This window comes from Dreissena polymorpha, chromosome 2 (assembly GCF_020536995.1).
Source record: "Dreissena polymorpha isolate Duluth1 chromosome 2, UMN_Dpol_1.0, whole genome shotgun sequence".
In the NCBI taxonomy this organism is placed as follows: Eukaryota; Metazoa; Mollusca; class Bivalvia; order Myida; family Dreissenidae; genus Dreissena; species Dreissena polymorpha.
In genome coordinates this window covers 119350570-119374781 of record NC_068356.1, presented here as the reverse complement: position 1 = coordinate 119374781, position 24212 = coordinate 119350570, and the positions used below count along the sequence as shown (strand labels likewise).

The 24212-nt window shown below is 34.3% G+C and overlaps 1 protein-coding gene across 11 annotated transcripts in view; it reads left to right on the top strand.

Annotated features, from left to right (window-relative positions):
• Positions 1-24212, top strand: part of LOC127868725 (ankyrin repeat and fibronectin type-III domain-containing protein 1-like) — a 198806-nt gene that overhangs the window by 152056 nt on the left and 22538 nt on the right. For 7 of the 11 annotated variants that reach the window (XM_052410729.1, XM_052410733.1, XM_052410731.1 and 4 more), the window contains 2 exons: positions 6258-6385; positions 20722-20750. In XM_052410729.1, the coding sequence (XP_052266689.1) occupies positions 6258-6385; positions 20722-20750 (157 nt within the window). Of the gene's footprint in view, positions 1-5832; positions 5866-6257; positions 6386-6645; positions 6670-6692; positions 6717-6739; positions 6764-20721; positions 20751-24212 lie in introns of those variants that run through there. The other 4 variants (XM_052410737.1, XM_052410740.1, XM_052410739.1 and 1 more) reach the window with 4 other exon arrangements.

The following is a 24212-nucleotide window of genomic DNA, read 5'->3' as shown; positions in this document are numbered from 1 at the left end:
AACAGAAAAACAAATAACTCGTGAGAAATATGAGGATTCTGCAAAACAAAACAGTATATTTTATGCGTCAGTGGTTGTCTTAATACTTTTTGTGTGGACAAAATTGAGTTATGGTACTTTTTATGCTCCCCAAAAAAAAAAATTGAGGTAGCATATAGTCGCCGCTTCGTCTGTCCGTGCGTGTGTCCGTCCGTTCGTGCACAATTTTTGTCCGGGCTATTTCTCAGCAATTAATGACCGGAATTCAATTAAACTTTATGGGAAGCTTCACTACCAAGAGGAGATGTGCCTATTATCACAGGTGTAGGGCGCGTGGCCAAGTCACTTTAACACTATCAATTTGTCATAAAACAATATTTTTTATCATATTGACCAACAACAAAAAAATTACTTTTTTTTTTCTCATATGATATATATGAACAAGGTAGGTATCTCTTGACACAGAAAAATCACCTTCATCAACATTTTAAGCGATTAATTGCCTAAATGGCGGTCTATTTTCGTAAACTATGTACCATATTTGTTGGGAAAGGTTGCCTCGTGACGAAAAATGATCACAAACAGCTACTTGCCAACATAAACTACAAGAAAATACTTCTCAAACTTGTAGAAATGCTAGGTTGGCGTCGATCTGACCGATACTTCAGTGTCGATTTTACAAGAGTAAAACTATCGAAATACGCCAGCTACCGAACATAATCCGTTTTAGTACAATAAACAAATAATAGTTTATCAACTTACAACACAGATTCGTCCTTTTGTTTGAGTTATACCGTCGAAATCGTAGTAAATCGGGCATTGTTTATTGACAATTTCGAGTCCTGAGCTCTATGTCGATCAGACGCTTTATCGTTGGATAAATAGCGTAAGGTGAAGGACGTTTTGCAAGCGCCTGCCATGACCCGGATCATTGTACATGATTGACATAAACATCCGACGGTTTCTTGTTTATACTGATAAGTGAACTTGGGGTGTGTGTCATTAAAAAAAAAAAGGTATTAAACTAAAATTCAAGGATTATAATATCCAGTTTTCCAACTTAATACATTTTTATTAATAATAATCAACAAAGCTATAACTTGTTCTAGTTTGTTGTAAATATTGATTTTAGCTACACAAATGCTATCATGATTGTGTGTTCAATGCTTGCATTAACTATTTGTTGTTCAATTCTTGCATTTGTTTTCAAAGTTCTGTCATCTTTGGTGTAAAACTGATGTTCTCACCACCATTCTTGCAGTGTTAATGCAATCAGCAGCAAAAGAATGAAGTTTTGACAGTCTATAGTGGTTTCTTGAGATCTGAAACATTATGCGCCACATTAATCTCTGAAACCTCCTGATGTTAAAGTAGCTTCTTTGTTGTTTTAGTAATTAGATGCTTTGTTTTTTGCTGTTTGATCTATGTCATTTAGCAGCTCAGATGGCAACTGCAGTCTTCTTTTAGAGGCTCATGCAAGCATCTGGATGATGCAGACTCCAGGTGCTGCCACCTGCATTATTTCCAGAATGGAAATTTAAGTGCCAACACTTGCTTGTTATCTTAGAGTACTTGGGAGTTTTCAAACAAACATACACAATACACACATGAACATGTTTTGTAAATCAAGATGAACTTAAATAGAGATAATTTTTATTTTAATTGCAGACTGTGCCATTAAGGAGCATTTGGTTCAGTGTGGTTCAGTACATCTTCAATCCACATGTTATTTCCCCACTTGACTGTTTTTGGATATACACTCCAACTCCAATATATCACGGTCCGTTATATCGCGTTGTCCAATATATCGCGAATCGGGTATGGCTCCCAAAAATCTGACGAGCATAATCCTTAAATAAAATGTTTTTCTCTGAGAATTTGATGCATTAAAATCCGTTTCAAGCAAGTATTTTTTCCTTTTTTTCACCAACTTTAATCCAACAGTCATAATCCAGTTTTGACCAGATTGTTTGCTTACATTGTACATCACATTAACACCTGTGTACTGCGATAAACAAAAGACCCATTTGTCAAACATGACAGGTCATTTCGGGTGTTACAATTCTCTATTGAATTTGCTTTGAACTGCCGAAACGCACCAGTGCACACATGAAGGTGTACACAATTATAACAGTAAATGTCACAAGTCAATACTGACCTATCTCAACAATCTGTGTGCGTTAGATACAGTATACAATATAGATCAGTTAGTCACAATGCTCTACTATTAAACCCCATGCTGTGCATGCTTTTCATGAGAAATGAATGACGTCATTTTGTACATGGGTCTAATTTGTGCATGCTTTCTTGAACAATAAAACTCGGCAATGGTTTTCGGATTAAAAATTTAATTATACGCATTTGAAAATACTCACATGGAATAATGTTTTGTGTTATACCAATTAATGACATATGGATATAACACAAACTTGAATAAGGTTGGTAAATAGCGTGTTTTGAGATTGCATAATGATGCTAATGTATACATATACATGCATACATAAACTGACAATTTATATCGCGCACCGGATATATCACGGTCGCGATCTTTGGACCCCTTCAACCGCGATATATTGGAGTTGCAGTGTATTTTGAAATATCAGTAATCCCTCTATTATTGCTTCTTAAACAAAAATGTGCACTTTTTTCTCTGAATTATGTTGGCTTTGAGCTAAAACAATTTTCATTTTCTGTCAGCAATATTTTCATAAGATGGTTTATTAAACAGGTTTACAACAAAGTTGCGCCTTAGTAGTGAATTTCAGTATTAATTACGGCATATTACTAAATGTGGCTCTGGAAGCCTTAACATAACAAATGGAGAAATTGATGAGCAAACAATTTATTCACATCCTAGCTACTGACATCTGTGCTAATGATAATGTCATGGCCAAATGTAGCCAGACTTAAATAACTCTATATGATGCAAGCGAATTAAATTGTCACTATGTTTTCCTAAATTGTCTAGCATTTTGCTTTCAAGAGTCAGTGTCTAGTGTCGAAATTATCCTCAAATATATATAGTCTTCTTTCAATTCCAAAAATGGAAGCAAACGACACAAACACTAACTTTACACCTTTTGTTTTGTCAAACCTTAAATAGCCCATACTTTTGGGTTGTATTTCACATCTCAGTTCCTCATGTGTGTGTTTTACCACATCTCAAAACTCTATGTTTGAGTTTTACCCAATCATACCACTTTAGGCTGTGATCAATCGCAGCCCCGAATTGCTTGTCATAAAATGTTTTACCACATGCCTTCTAGTCTATTATTATCCACATTTCAGAATCCTTTTTTTACCAAATTGCATATCTGCTTTTCTGACATTGATCTTTTTTTCTTGGACCACACGTATTCTGTTAAATCTGTTGCAATTGATCAACTGTTATGGGTTGTCAACACTACATCCATGAACAAATTTATCTTGAAGACAAAAAAGGAAAGTGATATATAAAAAAAGATGTGAGCGAATGGTTTCTGGCATAAAATCGTCTTATCAGCAAGTATTTAGCAGAGCAAATAATTCTTGACAAATTGGATCAGTTAAAGTTAATAATAGCAACAAGACCTAATTCTATGACATTGCCAAACATTGTTTAGTCTTATGATATTCACATTAGGTTGTGAGCGTTTATTCCAATTTATTAATCAAGCCTGTATTTCAATCTAATAACTGAGCTGCATGACATTTTTTTATTAGCACAGACTTGAGTGATAAGTATACGAGTGATACATTGTTTTTGAATTCCTTTAAGTTTGATGTAACATGACCTAACATTGTGCTATAAGTGTCACACCTTGGCATTTTCATTGCCTGGAAGTATCCTAATTGCAAATAATACATCTTCCAAAGTATGTTACAGACTTCTCTATACTAGCCCTGTCTGCTTGGAGTGATGTATCACCAAAATGAGCTCAATTTACATTAAGCATGCTCTGCTGATTAAGACCAAAAGCATTATTTCTCTTGCATAAAAAAACCCGACATTTTTCACAGGGAAATTATAATGTATTAATTTTTAAGCCAAATGGACCATTAATATTAATTAATGTTCCAGTCTTAAGTAGAATGCTGATGGGGAAAGATAAGAGCTGGAAAGTGTTCACTGAATAACATTGCAATAATCGGTTGTGCTGTAATTGAGCATTGTTCTAACATCTTGACATTTTCTCGAGGTGGTTTGTAACTTATGATAGCATAGTGTTTTTAATTGTTACAAATAGATAGCATACAGGTTTGTTGTAATTATCATCAAAAGTAAATGACAAATTACAAAAGGATTTTACTGCAGGGCATTCTAAGCAAGAAGTTTTCAAAAGAAACACAAGCATTTGTACAGAAATTGCTAAGTGGAAATCTTTCATAACCCATTTCTTTATGTAGACCTCACAAAGAGATATTGGAACAAGGAAACCTTTGTTTTTTTACAAAATATATCACTTTTAATACTCTATATACTCCTCAAAAGCCGTTGTTGATGTCCATTAATTTTGATTTATTGGTATAATATCCACCCAAGCCAATTATAAAGCCACCAATTCTGTTTATTACCAAAACAATACATTAGCCTTGTTCAGATCATATTGCCAGGAGTGTCATTGAATATTCATCTACTATAAAGGTACATGGAGATAGGTTTTTAATGAAACTTATTTATATTTTCTATTCATTCTCTTCAATGCCAGCTTGTCTGCATTACCTAGACCCAATCATGCTTTCTGGCGCACAATTATTTGTAAAAATTGATGTTACTGAATTTGTACTAGATGTATATAAACATATAATATAGTATTAAATATGAACAAAAACATCAATTGAACCTACATGTATGTTTTCAGTTTAATATTTAGAATTATAAATGTTCAACTTTTATTCCAAAGATCAGGATAAATGCTGACTATTTGTATGAAAGATATTTCTTTTTATGCCCCCGGATCAATTGATCGGGGGTATATTGTTTTTGGCCTGTCTGTCTGTCATTGTATGTGTCTCTCTGTCTGTCTGTCACAAACTTTAACCTTGGTTAAACTTTTGCACTTACTTTTGTAATATTGAAGATAGCAACTTGATATTTGGCATGCATGTGTATCTCATGGAGCTGCACATTTTGAGTGGTGAAAGGTCAAGGTCATCCTTCAAGGTAAAAGGTTAAAAAAAAATCAAAGCGGTGCATTAGGGGGCATTGTTTTTTTTCTGACAAACACATCTCTTGTTAGACCATATTATGTTTCCAAACATTCTTAACCCAGAGTAAGTGACACTGGAACAATATGCAGGGGAAATTTGTACTTTGAATCTTTTGATATTGTTTGCTTTATTGATCAATCTGTAATACTTTTTCTGGACTGAGCTATAATGAATACTGATGTATCAGAAACTAAACATGTCAAGTGTGCTATTACTCTTGTAGATACAGCCTTAACAAATATTTTACTTAAAAACTCATTTTACCTCATAGAGTGCACTTTATTCAACCTGAAAATCTGAAGGCTTCTGACAGCAGAGCCATGCAGGCACATTCATTTAGCATCCTAGATCAATTAACAGAGTCATTACAAAGTGTTTGTTAATGGAGTTGTGTTAATTGAAGTTTTCAATATTGCATACCATGTAGTAATTGCAGTCTTAACATTTGCCGTTACCAATGAGCCAGATGAGTTTATTATCACAGAAATAATTGAATACCCAAGTTGATTTTTTGTCTGGACTGTTTTATTGGATATTGGAAGAGTAATTTCAGAAACATTGCCCTCTGTGCAGGATAATTATGGCCGTTTACTGGTACTGGGTCATATTTAGGACATTGCATTACTGGTGCCACTGGTGACCTATAAATGGTTGCTCCTTCAGGAAATGTTGGCAGAAGTATCTCCACTTTTGAATGTATGTATAGGAATATTTGTAGTAATATAATCATATAATAATAATAGTTATAATAATAATAATAACACTTTGGGCTTCTTTTAACCTGATTCTTGATGGTTTCACAGATCATTTTTACCCGGACTTGGGTTTATTCTGTTGCAAGTTTTGAAACTGGTCAAACTTTGCTGCATGATTTTTGTGCCAGCTTTTTTAAGAGTTTGCTGTTGCTACTTTGTGTAAACTGCATTTAGTATTGTCTTTTTATTATCTTTCAACTTAGTAGATTTAGAATTGCTTTTTTTTGGAATAGGTTGAAAAGTGTTGTGTGGTGTTTTGTGTGAACTTGGTCAATAGGTCACCTATGGTATAATCATACCTTAGTTAACAGACAGCATTATTGCCAATTTCAGGGTCGGCTTGGAATTTTGAGGATGACACTGACTCTACCACTTCATCTGAGAACATGACCACTGGCTCTGATGACGTCTCTGTGCAGAAAACACCAACCCCCCTGTATTACACAACTCCTCCAAAAGCTGTAAGTAAACACCAACCTTTCTGTACTACACAACATCACAAAAAGCTGTAAGTAAACACCTACCCCCCTGTACTACGCAACTTCACCAAAAGCTGTAAGTAAACACCTGCCCCCTTGTACTACACAACTTCACCAAAAGCTGTAAGTAAACACCTACCCCTTTGTACTACACAACTTCACCAAAAGCTGTAAGTTTAAACACCTACCCCTTTGTACTACACAACTTCACCAAAAGCTGTAAGTAAACATCCACCCCCCTGTACTACACAACTCCTCCAAAAGCTGTAAGTTAACACCTACCCCTCTGTACTACACAACTCCTCCAAAAGCTGTAAGTAAACATCTACCCCTCTGTACTACACAACTCCTCCAAAAGCTGTAAATAAACTGCTGGCAAGGTCAAAGTAATGGCATTGCAGTCCTTTTGTTCTGCAATCTGTAGTTAAAGTGAAACTGAACATGACTCTTATCTTCAAACTATGTTGAATATTTTGATGATAATGTTCTTTTTGCCTCAGAATTACTTTATTTTACCATGTATAGCGCACTCCCATGTATAACGCGCATGCGATTTTTTAAAGCCATAATGGAGAAAAAAAAAATTCAAGACCAAAAACATGAAAATCGGGCCGAAAATGGCCGCCATTCTTATATTGCGCAATCAATTAATCTGAGTTTTCGGGCGCTTAATTTTTTGTTTTAAAGAAGGGAGCATTAATACAATCAGGAGCATGGGCTGCATAGCACTATGTTTTCGACAATTTTAAAGATTATTCTCTCGAGATTATGGGGGCCCTAAAAAGGGCCGTTGTCGTCTTCGTGAATTAGTGTCAATTAAGGTCTCAAATGCCAATTAGCGTCTCAAATTACTCAACAAGTTGCTCAACACATTGCTAGATGAAAGATGTCAATTACCAAGTGCAACGACCCCATTCACACCTACCTGAACCTGCGAAATACAACTCCTTCACACCTACCTTTATCTGCATTCATTTTATGTCAACAACAGCCCCTAAAAATGCGATCAATGAAGGAGTGTGAAAACACCAACACAAACAGTTTTTTCATCTTTCAATTTTTGTCAAAACTGTAACTGCCCCGTTTAAACCTACTTTCTCCCGCTATTTGATGTTTCGAAAACGGCCCCTTCAGTCTATAACATTATAGGCAATTGTGAAGATTTACGATTACGAAATGGATTTTTGCGCAATTTAGCAACCTGGAAAGCGTTGTGTCAATGTATTACGCGCACCGAATTTTTATTTTGAAATTTGGAGGTAAAAAAACTGCCCCATGCAAGGTAAAATACAGTAATGCCTTGCTGCAATAATTAATGATCCCCTGCCAAAGGTGGACGGATATAGTTTTGGCATTGTCCATCAGTCCGTCAGTCTGTTCATCCATCCGTCTGTCACAAACTTTTTAGGACTTTACCTCAGAAACTATATATGATTCCAACATGAACTAATAGGTGTATAGATATAAATGAGGAGAAGTGCCTTGCACAAGAACCCTAACTTTACACTTTCTTAAAGAAGATATATTGTGTTTTGTTTTCTTTTAGTTCTGCATCATCCATGGGAACATTTATTTGGCAAGGGATGTCAATTCAATGAATATGAACTTAATTATTCCAAAACAGCAACAAAAATGCCAGTTTTATGTTTTTATCTTTGAATTCCTGATTAATTCTAGAAAAAGCTTTGGGAAATTAAAAGTAAAATGACAACGGTCAAGTATTTCATTACTTTTGAATTACTATAGACTGGGAAAAAAATACATTTTATAAGTTGACTACTTTTCATGAAAATTTCATCAAGTGCTCTCAAAAGTTATCTTGAACACATTGCATAACATTTCTTTTTACTGGATATCACAATCAGTTGTATAAAAAGCCATTTGCTACAAGGGAATAAACACTATTTTTGTTGATCAGTGATTCTTAGAAAGATTGCAATTTTATCCTTGTTCTGTTTTTGTTTTAAGTAAAACTAAACAGATTTTCCAGTCTGCTATTTGATTTTCGGTCTTTGAAATTCCCTAGTCTATTATGATTTATGCCTTGTCTTAAATTTCTCTCATAAATGAAATCTAACTGAGAAGTTGTAAATGGCTCACTTGGATCACAGTTGTATAATCCCATTTGCAATGCAAGATTCGTCTATATTTGGAATGGAAGATTTAAAACAGATGCTCATGGGGAAAAGCTGTCTCTAGCTTAGATTTTGATTTGAAAATATGGCATAAAGTACTTTCCACAACCTTAATTAACTCTTTCAGTGCTGGAACCAAATTTTGAAGGCTTTTGCAAACAGTTTGGGTCCAGATGAGACGCCACAGAACGTGGCGTCTCATCAGGATCCAAACTGTTTGCTATTTTTATAGTATTCTTTGAAAAAAATTGAAGAAAATGCTTATTTTAGAAATTCAGCAGACGACATTTTAGCAGACAACAAATTTCCCAGCATGCAAAGGGTTAAAGTGTCTGTGAGAACATTTCTGTTAACTGCTTTTATGCCCTTGGTATTTCCATGTGGTAGTCCTAAGTAAATGTCCTTTCTGTCCTTCCGTTAGTCGAGCTGTGACATGCCCAGTCAATTTTAAAGTTTAAGGAGCAAGAACACTAATTGCTACAGTTGTTGCTTCTGACATTCACTGATCCACCCATCTAATGAAACCTCACTCTTACCTTGACGTTCACCAAAATGAACTTAAACTATGTCATACTTTGTGTCCTTCAAACTGTCTTTCCTTACCTGCCAGCTTACTTGTAACATCACTTGGATTCTTATTTGCCTATTGGTAATGGCCCTATACCCACTACTATTTCACTGCAGCAATTGGCCAATCTGGGTGCTGGGGGTGGGGCCAAGTTGGACTTCAGAAATTAAAATAGACTGTCCATCAGCAACTGGTTATTGTAATAATGTTTTAATTTCATTTTTTTGATGTTTAATAATTCTTTAAAAAAAGCATGATCTTGCTTAATGTTTTCTTTTTTGGTCTTCTATTGAAGCTTTAAGAAAACTGAATGCCAGTAAAAGGGGTATTGTAATGAAGCCCTTCTTGACGATGCTGGAACAGCAGCGTCCAAGGTTTGATAACCAGTAAAAAAATTCTTCACAATTGCGACCTATGTAAAAGACCGAGCCAGTCCGATTGAGATAACTCGATTTTTCAGTTACTTCCCTTGGCATTCGCCACTGCGTAGGAGAATGCTCGTTGATTTTCATTGATAACATTCTCCTAGCAGAGTTGTCGTTCGTGTTGATAAAGGTAAATATTAATAGAACAGCATATCCTGGGGAAACAGATTCAATAAGTGTATCAGAACGTTAATTTCAAATTAGTAATTTTACATCCATTTTATTTTTATAGACCAATGAAACAACTATATATTTTCTCTATTTTGTTTGATAGTTGTTCTCGATTTAGTAAATAAATTGCGAATAAAAACATATAAAATTAACTTTTTACGTGATCACAAAACTAAAGAATGCGAATGATTTCGAACCTGCAAATTGTAAACGCTGCACTGCTATGATATATATAGATAAAACAACTTTAGTTTGCGTAATTGTCCGTCCCGCTAGCGCAGTGGTAAGGACGTTCGCTTTTTCACCAGAACGACACCGGTTCGATTCCCGCTCCGGCGCAATGTTATATTTTGTATGTTTTGTGGTCACCATTCCTGACAGTTGTGTTTTTCCGGAAAATCTCATCCCCCCCCGCAGCATTTGACCATATAAAAAATTAAAAAGTATTTCAGTACACAACAAATAGCTGGAAATTGCAGCTATCATTCAAAATTCGTCCCAACTGTCGTCAATCTAATCTTATTAGGTAGGAGTGCTGGACACACTCCGGGTCCCAACATTATGCAGCCTCAGCGCGGAGGTAACTCATTACCTTGGAAAAACACGAATACACACACTGGGTGCAGCCTAGGCGGGTATAGACTCAAACAAAGCAACAAACTCAAGTGTGGGCACAATCATTTAAATATTTACATATTGAATACGATTTTCTAACAGAAATTACACAACCACCTAAGTGAACATACCATGTTTGATATTTCGTTTGATTGTTAGATTTCAGCATATACATGTATAAGGTCATTTCGCTATAAGTTAACTTATCCATATGTTCGTGGGCGAACTCGGATAGTCAAGTGCTCATACGATTGAGCTCACATGGTCCGGCTATGTGCTCATACCTACTTTCGAGAATCATCAAAAATGTATTGCCATACTTAATGATCAAGAATGTGACCCGCCTCCCAGTTTCGCTCAATGGGTCAAGTTACCCACGGGTACTACTTCCCCGCACCACTAAACTTTTTTTCATACCAAAAATGTTTTGTACGCAAATTTTTTTCGAACCGAATTTTTTTTCGTACCCAAATTTTTTATCGTACCCAAATGGTTGTATCAACATACACAATTGTGGTGATATAGATAAACTTAAATTGATGTTTTATATCCATCCTCTTCAAAAGCATCGTCACACCAGTACTGCCAGTACTTTGATTTATAAAGTTTTCTCCTTATTATCCCCACGCTTTTTGAAAAGCGTGGGGATATTGTGGTTATCTCCGCCGTCCGTCTGTCCGTTCTGGCCACTATCTCCTGCTACACTTAAGCACTAGAATCTTGAAACTTAACACACATGGTAGCTATGAGCATATGTGCGACCCTGCACTATTTGGAATTTTGATCTGACCCCTGGGTCAAAAGTTATGGGGGTTGGGGCGGGGCTGGGTCAGAGATTTTCACTCTTTTTTTAGGTTATTTTACTATAATTTCTTCATTTCTACACCGATTGTCTTCAAATTGATACTGAACCTCTCTTATGACAATACGGTCAATCTCAACTATGCATGGCCCCATTACCAACCCTGGGGCGCCCCGCCCACATAGGCCATGCCCACCAAAAAATGCAGTTTTACTATAATTTCTTCATTTCTACACCGATTCACTTCAAATTGATACTGAACCTTTCTTATGACAATACGGTCAATCTCAGCTATGCATGGCCCCATTACCAACCCTGGGGCATCCCGCCCACATAGGCCATGCCTACCCAAAATTGCCTTTTACTATAATTTCTTCATTTCTACACCGATTCACTTCAAATTGATACTGAACCTCTCTTATGACAATACGGTTAATCTCAACTATGCATGGCCCCATTACCAACCCTTGGGCACCCCGCCCACATAGGCCACGCCTACCCAAATTGCCTTTTACTATAATTTCTTCATCTCTACACCGATTCACTTCAAATTGATACTGAAGCTCTTTTATGACAATACAGTCAATCTAAACTATGCATGGCCCCATTACCAACCCTGGGGCGCCTCGCCCACATAGGCCACGCCCACCAAAAATTGTCTTTTACTATAATTTCTTCATTTCTACACCAATTCACTTCTAATTGATACTGAACTTCTCTTATGACAATACGGTCAATCTCAACCATGCATGGCCCCATTACCAACCCTGGGGCGCCCCTGGGTCAAACATGTGGCGTGGGGATATGCGTCGGCCTCTGCAGCGCCATTTCTAGTTTAAGGTTATTCCATCAATTAAGCCTATGTATACACAAGGAACTGGGACAAAGTTAAGTTTTTTATGTGTTGTCATTTTCTAGATTACTTTAACACTCGGGGCTAATGGAAAATCCATTTATTTGAATATAACTGCTCTAGTTATTGTCAATTAATGCAATCTATGATGTTTGTTTTCCAGAAATCAGCATGTCAGTTATGTATTCACTGGCGCAAGGTTGCTCAGGCATCATTTAATCAAAATTAAGATTACTTTCTATTGGGCTAATGGAAACTGACATTGTTCTGCAATGCATTCAATTAAATTCATTGTTTTATTAAATAATATGCTGATATCGTTTCATAAGTACTCTTTTGGGATCATTTACGTTATTATTTAACGTCATGTTTTCTATTCTGTGACCTAAGTTTTATTTTTTGGCATTGTGCCCCTCTGAACTACGCCCAGGGGTTCTCTATGAATTTTGTATCAGCAAATATCATTAGTTCTATGTATTTTTATTACCAATTTTGATTTTAGTCATGGATCTCAATGTAAGCATTATTTAAAATTGGTAATTATGTAATGGAGAATTATTTGATATTGAGACATAAAACCTGAATCATACAATAAATACTTTTAGAGCATGTTTATATATAAAAACTTGCGATCTCTCAGTATTTTCATTAAATGGCTAATCCCAAAGTATAAAAGAGCCGTCACAACCATATTTTGTGCTTACCCAGGAATAATGTGAGCACTGCTATCAATGGATTCAAATAATAAAAAACACAAACAACCCAACATCAAAACAAGACATATCATTGAAACATGGCACAATGTATTTAAGATACCACAGTTCAATGAACTGTAATTATTTACATTTGTTGTATTACACTTCCCAGCAAGTATGTTATGTCATAAATAATATGCCAGGGTTGCCTGACATTTAAATGTCCCAATCCTGCTCTGCCTCTGACTAGGGCACTGTGATTTAGATTCTAGCTGTAATCTTCCTGTCTCCTAATGGCATGAATTTAGTAGCAACACTACTGGGAGATGTTAAAATTATGGTGCAAAAGACAGTAGCCCATTCAGGGTGTCACATGTGGAGAAGTGTTCAATAAATCACAGCAATTTCTTCCCCTAACTGCCTGGTTATGATCAGCTGCAGTCCTCAAAGACCTATAAAACTGTAGGTTATGGATGTGCACCACTTTATGAAAGTGCTTCAGTTATATTAAGAAAACATCATCAGCGCTATTGTGGCTTTGTGATGTTCTTAGTTTAATATGCAACTTTGAGAATATTAAGTGCTTCCCGTGCTAACATTAACCCATTTAAGCCTAGTGGACTCTCCCAACCTTCTAAATTGGATTAATATATTTCCAAAATTAGGGATGGCTAGTATATTTATTTCTATATTTAGAATATTTCTCACAGAAATTCCTTCAAGCAAACAGCGCAGACCCTGATGAGATGTAGCATCATGCGGCGTCTCATCTGGGTCTATGCTGTTTGCCAACAGGCCTTTTCCACCCTATGCCACGGGTCCGAAATTCCACCCCATTCCCAATGCAAATCTGGTTGTTTTTTCCCAATTGAAAAAAAAAATCCCAATTCCAAAAAAAAAAAAAAAAAAATTTTTTTTTTTAAACCTTTAAATATTTAAGTTAACCTGATCCTTATTTTCATCCGTCATCCCGCGTTTCGCGCGATTTTTTTCACCTAAAAAAAATCCAGGCCTTTTTCCCCAAAATCGGATAAAAAACCTGCACTTATCACACATGTTCATTATATTTTGTATAATTTTAATAATATGTTATCAAAGTAGTCGTTGTTTACCTGTTAACGGCTACTTTGAAATATAAGAAACACTATTTACATGCGAATATTTTTCCCAACTGAGCCAGTTTTGCGATTTATTTTTTTCCCGAAATGTTTTTTTTCACGACGCGAAATTCCCAAAATTCCAGTGTGGCGTTTTCCCAAAATGGAGCGGAAAAGGCCTGGCCAAGGCCTTTTTTCTAGAAGCTAGGCATAAATGGGTTAAATCTAAATCAATGTTAAAATACATTTATGTCACACATACAAAATGTGTTTCCTCAGTCAGTCAGCAATTATTAATGGAATCAACCTTCTGAATAATAAAAACCACTATTAAATTACATTGATATATAATGTATGAATTGGGTTTATACATAATGTTTCCATATTGCTTTCAAAATATGTCAATGACTTTAATTGGACATAATTGAGCCATTTAATAAATCACAATTTTTGCCATTGGCATTGACAGAATGGTTTTGTTGTTGTTGGCAATTACAATTGGTATCTCAGAAATGTGTTTGATTCTTGTTAAAAGGCAGCTTAGGTTTCCTATGTTGAGCATGCCTTTGTAATCTACATCTTACATGGGTATCAAGGAATTCTTCAACTAATTCTTTGTTTGACAGGAAACAATAAATTCTTGCAAATGAACTTTGCAGGAGCCATAAAGAAGTGTTATGTATCCTTAAAACAAACCCCAGCTGATTTCTTCATTGTGAGGAGGCAAGTTGTGCGTATTATTAAACAATGCTTACAAAAATCAGACAAATTATTTTTTGCAGTTTCCCTTTGTAAAATGAATCGATTGTGCATATTTGAAGACAGATGGTCTGCATGTTTCTTGAGTGTTTTGTAAATGATAGATTTGCAAAGCATATGTTTTGTCTATGTTGCGTTGTTTTGTTAGTGTCAGAATTTTAACAGAAGAATGTTCTAGTATTGTTGACAGAATAATCAATATTATGTTGGTGGTTATTCATTTCTTATTGATAAACCGTGTGCATGCCAAACAAACAGTAGATAACATAACATAGAAAATCCCAGTTGAAGGGACACTGTGTAATGGAAGCTTTAACAATTAAGATACTTGTATGTACATAACGTATTTTGAAGTTGATGTAGTATAGGGAAAACCCTTTACATTCTGAGTTAAATCTTGGTATAATTACAATGATGCTCGGGTTTGGTCTATGTCTATGCGTTGTTATTTTTTCTTCTGTTCATAGTGGTTTGGAGACATAAGAAGAGCTGCTATTACTGGGTCACTAGGTCTGTCAATATTATGTTGCAGCTAACAAGTGTATGATGCATGGCAAGATTTTGAGATATATTGGCATTAATTGTCACTATATCAAGATACGTGTAATAGGAACAACTGAAGCTTTTTGAAAGGTCAGAGTCATATAATCGAATTAATGATCGTTATTTTAACGGGCATTTATTTGGAACTAGAATGGAGTTTGTTTCAAGGTCAAGGTCACAATAGACTATAATTGAATGGATATTTTTTCTATGGATGAAATGGAAGTATATTTTCATATCCGGCTAAATAATATTATTATGCTTGATGATATTTTGAAATAAATTATCAATTTATTGAGATGTGTTGCTCGCAAAACCAATTGTGGTCTTCTTTAAAGTCAAGGGCATAGCTAGTGGACACTTAAAGTTTATGCATTTTCCTAGTATGGATATAAAGTATATTTTTTTATCCTGCTGTTAATTTTATTTGTAATAATGTAATTTCAACTTAAATGGACATTACGTATCAACATATTGAGACAATTTGTTGTCCGCAAGAACCATTCTTCTATGTCAATGGCCAAGGTTGCACTAAAAACTCAAAGGTTTCATCATATCCTGGAAAATAATTTTTTATGCATAAAGAGAATTTAAATTTTGCACAAATGTTTACCATTGTAAGACTTAGACCTTAACTATTTTCCACTCAGAAGCAAAGTGAAAATGGCTATGTGCAAACAGCATAAAACCAGAACAGCATGCAAGTAACTCGCAGTCTATACAGGTTTTATGCTGTTTGCTGCTCATCAGTATCTAAGGGTTTGAAATGCCGCCTTTAAACCTAAAATCTATTCAAAAAGGTCTTTAAATAAATTTATCTTTCTAAGGGACTACAAATGCCTCAAAATATGTGTCTAAGTTGTAAAGGGGTTATATGTACATATTTTGTTTCCCAGTCATAACTGAACTCTTTCAGTGCTGGAACCGAATTTTGAAGGCCTTTGCAAACAGTTTGGATCCAGATGAGATGCCACAAAATGTGGCGTCTCATTAGGATCCAAACTGTTTGCTATTCTGATAGTATTTTTTGAAAATAAATCAAAGAAAATGCTAATTTTAGAAATTCAGCTGACAACATATTTAGGCAGACCACAAATTTCCCAGCATGCAAAGGGTAAAAGTACCTTTGACATTGATGCAATTCCTAATGGCATCAGAAGATGCGTTTTTGACAAGAATCAACCTCTTATTGTTATGGTCAATGTCAACATTGGTGTTCAAAGGTCAGACTGTTTCTTGTCTAGTATATCTTTATCGATATAGAGAATTGAGTACTATTTGGGAGACATAACAGAGTTTTTTTCCAAAACCAAATGCCAAATTGTCTATTAGAAATTACAAATTACTCTTGCCCTTTCAGAGCGAATGCTGGAATACACTACAATATAATTGTATATATAAAATGGTTGTATTAGATGTACAGAAGTTAAGCATTTGTTTATAATTTAAAAATTCATACTTGCATTAGGAAAGTGCAGCAGAGGTGGTTAGATGTATTAACCCATTTATGTCTAGGGGACTCTCCAATCCTTCTAAATTTTATCTATTTATTTCCAAAATTAGGGATGTCTAGTACATTTTATTATTATATTTAGAATATTTCTTACAGAAATTCCTTTAAGCAAACAGCGCAGACCCTGATGAGACGCTGCATTATGCGGCGTCTCATCTGGGTCTACGCTGTTTGCCAAGGCCTTTTTTCTAGACGCTAGGCATAAATGGGTTAATATGATTTAAAAAAGTTTTTCTATTGTATTGATGGAACTTCTTAAGTTCCAGCTGAATCATCTTAAATCATAGATATTCATCTGCCCTTTTTGTAAGACACATTTTGTTTATAAACTTCCTAAATTGAATGACTGCAGATTCATAGTAGTTTGACATGTTTGCTTGTGTTTAATACAAAAACAAGATTAATTTGTACAGGGGTATGTAATTCACATACTTTTTTGAACATTAAATCCAGAGACCTTCAAATATTATACCTGCGCTTTGCTGTTTTATGCCTGAATTACTCAGATGCACAATGAGCCATGTCATGTGAAAATGGAGCTTATGTTATATGCATCCAGTCTAGCTACAGACAAGCCTGCGCATTCATGTGACAAGGTCAGGATCTACCCTGTCCCTAATGAGACAATAAAGCCTTGCCTATATTTATAGCTCAGTAAATGAATTTACTTCTTGGTAATGCTGGAAATAGCAATCTTTAATAATTTTGTAATTCTGAAAGTTTAGAAAAAAATGGATGGTGACAATCATTTCAATGAACTCAGAGATCATATGACTTAAAATGAAATGATCCTGAATAGGGCATTAAACAAGCAATTAATTGTGTGTGAGTCATTTCATTGTTTAGTTGTTTGAGAAGATTTGATAGTCTTCAACTAAGTTTTCTCATTAACACATTATCAGTCCGGTTGCTAGGTATGAACTGAGAGACAATTTACAAAGGAATGGTTTCTACATACTTTCTACCATATCCAAGTTATCTGTTCTATCAAAGTGGCGTTGGTATTTGCTGTCCTCAGACATTTACAACATCAGGGGTTTGTCCAGTTATCAGGGTTTTGTTTGCATTTCTCCAAGCAGTTGCTGTTATCCATTGTTTTTATCTTGTAAACTAGAGCTTCTACAAGAACTGAAACTTGTTTTATTGATGATTGAAGATTGAAGATGCTTAAAAACAGCTAACAATTATTCTGTAGAAAATGTCATAAATGGAGTGTTGTAGCAATATTAAATATTATACATTTAGTGATGCTGCATATTTCCTAGCAGAATTGATACATTGAAAGTATAGTATATTACTCAATATGAAATGAACGTTTGTGGGCTTTTTACTAGATGGATAGTTTTGATAATGTACTGATAATGTTTATGTGAAAACTAGTGCACAATATGGTGAAATGCCTATCTGATATTAAGTTTGTTTTTCTACTATTTGTGTTAAAGATAGTCATTCAAAATGTCTGGTCTAACCTTCTAGAATCAACATTGGCCCAATTTTATAGATACTCGAGATTGTGTATCTTATTGTATGAGGAGGTATTGAAATATGAGTGGATAAAACTCCTCTTTTGACTTCAAATTTCTATTATTCACTTAACACTTACAGTATAGGTTGAAATAGGTTGAAATATTGATTTATCAAAATCTTCGAGGTCACAACTTCTTCAATCTGATAGAAAATTGCTTCATGTAAAAGAGAAGTATAAGAACAGAAACTCTTCCCAGTAAGTTTTAGTAATAACATCGTAGTCTCCCTTCAATTTACATAAAATGTGTACCTGTATCTATGGCTGTTAGGTTGATTTTGTAGTACGGAAGTACATCTGATTTAAAAAATTGATTGCAATGTAAAGTAATTTAGCAGGACATTCTAGCCATGGTATTAATACAATTGAACACATAATTATGTGAGACATCAATCTTGGAATAAACTGTGTTTTTTCATTCATTATATGCATTTCTGGCATGTTGTATTTATAAATGTTGACATATTCTAAGTAAAAAAAAAAAATGCATATATAATTGCATCATCTTAATTTATTATGCTCCCCCAAAAAAATTTTACGGGGGAGCATATAGTCGCCGCTTCGTCTGTCCGTGCGTGTGTCCGTCTGTCCATGCACAATTTTTGTCCGGGCTTTTTCTCAGCAATTAATGACTGGAATTCAATGAAACTTTATGGGAAGCTTCACTACAAAGAGGAGATGTGCATATTACTGTAAACATATAGATATTCGTCGGTATGAAATTTCATGGTTTAATAAAAATCAACTAATTCGTTGACACGTAATTTCGTGGATTTCAAATTTTTTGGAAATACTGACCGTCATAATAATTAAACTTTTATTAAAACAACCAGGGTAATAACGAAGCATAATCTGCTAATCTGTGTTGACAGCAATACTTGAGGTTAATGTGCACTGAATCATGAAAGTGTTGCCGAATGCCGATAATTGTCGAAAAGATCAATAAAGCAGCGCACATGTGGGTCCCTGCTCGCTAATTGCCATCAATGTTGTTTTGACAATATTTGCAATTCTCAGTGCAATCGGTCCCCTAGTGGTAACAATTGAGTAATAAGGTCCCCAAAATACATGTGTGAAAACCGTTATATCTCGTTTAACTTTAATTGGCACTAATTAACATATGTGATAAATCTGCAAACAGTTAATTTGACGTCGTCACGTAAAAAAGTATTATTAACCAAACACTTATCAAGAAAACAACATATTGTATTGACTAGCATATCTCAATCAAACAATGTCTCTTTCAAAATGGTTGAAAACGGAAACAGTTCAGACACGTTCCCCTACTATAGCAGGATTGCCGACCTTGCAAAGGCTCAGTCTATGACTGAAGCATTATTGACACAGGTCGCTAACGATTCAGTGGAAGAAAACATTTTCAATTCTGAAATATTTTAATTAATCAAGAAATTGTGTAATGTTACCTACTGAAGTGAAGTAATTAATACAAAAAAACAAATATCTCGGATAACCGACAACAAAAGAAAATGTCGGAAATGACATTCGGAAATGACAGATTTCGGATAATTTTTTTATAAATAATCGTTGGTACTTGAATTCGTGGTACAGTGGACCAACGAAATCCACGAAAATTTGTACCACACGAAATTTAATGGTTTTACAGTATCAGTTAGTTCTGGTCAGATGATTTTTCACAGAGTTATGGCCCTTTGAAATTGTCCATTAACTGTACATATAGTGCAATTCTTATCCCCCAACTACTAGATGTTTCCTTTTAACTGAATATTAAGTGCAATATTGTGACCAAAAAGAAATTTGGGGAGCATCACCCGTCTCCGACGTTTTTTTTGTTTTACCAGAAAACAGGACGTTAATTTAGATTTTGTTAAATCCCCTACAAATGAAACCGTATCAATGCATGAATGAACACAGTTTAAAATGCAGTAAAAATGATAAAAAACACAATCACTTTATAGTAAAATATGAACGGTTTTGTGTAAGAAAATCACAAAATTATGTCCAAGTTTGATGACTTTTTTAAAGTTCTCTGATTACAGTGCTTATTATCCAGTCATGAGGTAGTTATTTTTACGGTAAATACCAAAATGCTATCTTCTTTAGTCATCTATTTCTTGATTATTCATGGATATAAATCAGTCAAGCTTTGATCAAAAGTCTTTTGCCTTCATCGGATCACATTATTTGGTTAACCTGACAATTGTAGAGCCATAATGTTGTCACATATGTTAGTTAAATGCAACAATACTATTTTCTGATGATAAAATCAGCTCCCTCATACAAATCATTAAGTTTCCACCGAGGCGTTGGCCACATTGTGTGTGCATTCACCTATGAAAAACTTGAACACAAACTGTAAGATTAATAACATGTTTTCTACTTTGACAATGTTGTAAATACTGTAAATTTCTTTCATTGCAGTCTCATAAAGCTGTATGTTTGTGAAAGTGCTTTTTTTAAGTTGCTTCATTCCATGATAACCAGTACATTATGTGAGAGGACTTAAATTAATTAGTTGTACAAATGGGGATTCCTAAAAAGGTAAAATTAAATCCTCATATAACCAATTATGTTCATCTAGTTTTTGCTTTGATTGAATGATAAATCCTGCTGTTAAACACTTGTCTTCTGTTTTCAGAACATCACACGAAATGCTGACGATCGAAAGTAAGTACCATTAGTTATAGTAAGCTGAGTAGTATAATTTAGACATTGTTCTTACGAATATTTTAAGATAGAAGTATGTATTAGATTGTTCTTATTGTTTTAGTGTATCTTATGTTTTATGTGTCACAAAAAGGTGTTCAGTCATTTCATTAGCCTGGAAATTATTAAGTAATTGGTTATTAATTGTTGCATTACATTATTGAGGTATCATAGCTAATTTTAGTATTTCTAGTTCTTTAGAACTCAAACGTAAAAAAGTACAATGTCCAACAAAAATATAGCCATTTGTAGTTTAAGTTTTGACAACACTTCTTTATCTTTCAAAATGTATAAAACTTAATGTAATTCTGACATTATCAATAGTTTGATTCAGGCTAAAACCTAAATTACTTGCTTTTTCACTACATCTGCCTTTATAATTACGTCATGGTCTAAAAATGGTTTCAGCAGTATGTCTCTCCACTTGCATTAATGTCGAGTTTTTGTTGCCTTTCTGTTTGCTCAATGTTGGTAGTTAAAACACAGCTGACTATTAACCGACTTTGGAAGAATATGTTTCGATGTTTCCTGACATATGGGACATTTCCTTTTTGGGTTAATTTCAATCCTCCATCAGACTAAAGGCTCAGCTGTTTCCAGCAGCATATCTTAAGAAAACTGTCCCCTGGGCTTCACTGAAAGTTGCAGAAACTTGTTCCATGAATACACTGATAGCTCTCACTGATAGCTTGCTTGAGGATGAGCATGTTCATGGAATGTTAAGGATGTAATATGAATGACACTGCAATGTTGCTGTAAATAATTGTTTTAATTGTGCCAATCTGATTGTTTAAATAGTTCGGACAAAGATGAAACATGCTACCTGTATATAAACAAAAATCAAATATAGAAATTAAATAAAATTATGTTATTGTTGTTGTCATGGAAATATGATTTCCAGTTTTATTGTGACATTATTCAAATAGAAACATGAAACACACAATTGCTGTTTTTCTTTAACCTTTTGTTATCTCAACATGCCTGGGTTTCAAATTTAAAAAAAGAGAATATTGAATTAATATAGAATCAGTAATATTGATTTATTTATCCTTTGCAAAAATGAAGTTTAATATTCAATTCTTGCCATAAGCCTCAAAATAGCATTTTGGTTACACATGAATATTTATTTGTTTGCATGTTATATTTAGATCTTTTTAACAGACCACGGTCATATTTTGAGGTCTTTTGTCTGTAAAGTGCTTGCCTAATGGACTATTGAATTATCTTTAAGCATTAAATTGATCCGTCGACCATACAAAAAGTTGTCATGAAATTCATAGGTTGATCAAATCAAAGCACATCTTAAACGATGGCTTTGAAAAATATTTAACCCCTACAACTGGTGTCATCAAATATAGTAAACCTGTCTCGGCCACTCATCTTAAAATACATTAAAGGCTTTGTTAAGCGTTAGCTATTTATTGAGGTTGATCAAATTAATTAGGTTTTAATCGTTGTATCAGTAATAAAAACTTAATTGGAGATAACATTAACAGTAGATATGTTCTCAAGGAGATCCAGGTAAGAACAGAATTATAACATTTTTGAATAAAGATACTGCTTCTACCCTACTAGAAACTTCTCAAATATTGTAACAGTAAAATTAAACATTGAAATCATTTGTCATTTGTGGCAAAAAGAGTTTGTTATAAAAAAAAGTCATACAACTTTCAATCATTCTGTTGTTGTTTTGCAAGAATCATCAGAGTCCATAGAAAAGTGATATTAGTAAATAATACCATAGGTGTTTATTATATTCTGATACCAGCTGACATATGATTAACATTATTTTACTTAGACGTCAACTGAATTGCATGTTAATTAGCTGATGAAACTGAAAAAGATTGTTTTTTTGTCAGTTTTTTAAGATTACGCCAGAGGATTTTGCTGCTAGTATAATAAGATAAAAGAAAATAGTAATATTCATAGTGATATTTAAATTGTTCAATCCACTTTATGCTTGCATGACACTGACACAAAAATTAAAGATGTCATGATGCTTTTGTAAACTGCTTGAATAATTACATCAATGTAAGCATAAGCAAAGTGATTAGTTCACACAAAAAAGCGGCCTTTTGAACTGTCTTTCACAGAAGGCCCCTATTGTAATGCCAATATAACAGTTGTCAGTGTCATTTGAAGGTAATGGCACTTCTTTGGTCTAATTATTTATTGCACAATAATTTTTTTAATAAGTATGTCTTTTGGAAATGTTATTTGCTACAAATGATCTAAATTTCATGTCAATGAGCTGATGCTTTAGGATAGCTTTGCGTAACTGCCAACCACTTGTTTGTGTGATTAATGTTGTCTTTTATTTCCTCATGATTGATTTACATGATTTTATTCTAGAACCTCTCAAAAGGTTTAATAGGGTGACCATTTTTATCAGTTCACACAAAGAGTTTCCGATTTCTGAAAGATTACGCCCTCTTCTAAAGTTTACAAACAAAATACTCAACTTTCACTGCCGCCAAAGAAGCCAGGTGATTTTTGAGATATTTGAGGTTGATTAGGTTTCTTTAACTATACAACACTGGTTAGTGTGTGTTTACTTATTTTTGGTACTTGGGCTTTCACATAACCGGATTATGTTTCAAGATTAACATTTTTAGATTGTCATCTTTCGTATTAATTGGATTAAAATGTTGTGAATAAAATCAATGAATGTTAAAGAATGGTTTAAGGATTAATTTTGATAAGGTTGTTGTTCATTTGGGTTGCTTATTAAAAATTGTGTGTGACTTAATGCTCAAAAGGAAAAGTGTAAACAGGTTTGTAAAGAGTTGTTGTTAATCAAGGAATACTTTATATATATATATATATATATATATATATATATATATTGTGGTATCTACTTTATTCTTTCAAAGATGTTATCTTTTTAGATAAAATCAAATCCCGACACGATAATTAACGATTGGGGAATGCAACACTGAGACATTATTGCATATATTTCATCAACTTTCTGTTAAAAAGTCTGTAAACATTGTCCTATTTGGATAGTAAACATGCACTTAGTCATAATCACTGTGACTTAATGGCTGAATAATAAAAACCAATCAACAGGGGTGGTACATTGTGTGTTTATAGATAGCTATCATTCTTAACTGCATGAACAGCCAAAATCATCCTCATTGTCAGTGATTTTGTTTAATTATAAATTCCTGATCACTCGATTAACCTGCCCAATCATGTCTGATTTGTGCTTTAAGGATGGGATGCCTTAGAGCCCAACAATCCTATCTTGTATAATGTAATTATGGAGATACAACCCTCTTGCATCAACTGCCCCCAATTGTTGACATTCTCATGCAAGACTTTAGATGGCTTTTCATCTCAGAGAGGATCTCTGATAGGGAGATCAGTTTACTTATTCATCATTCCTGCACCCTTGTTACCTTGTATGTAGTAATATTGTGA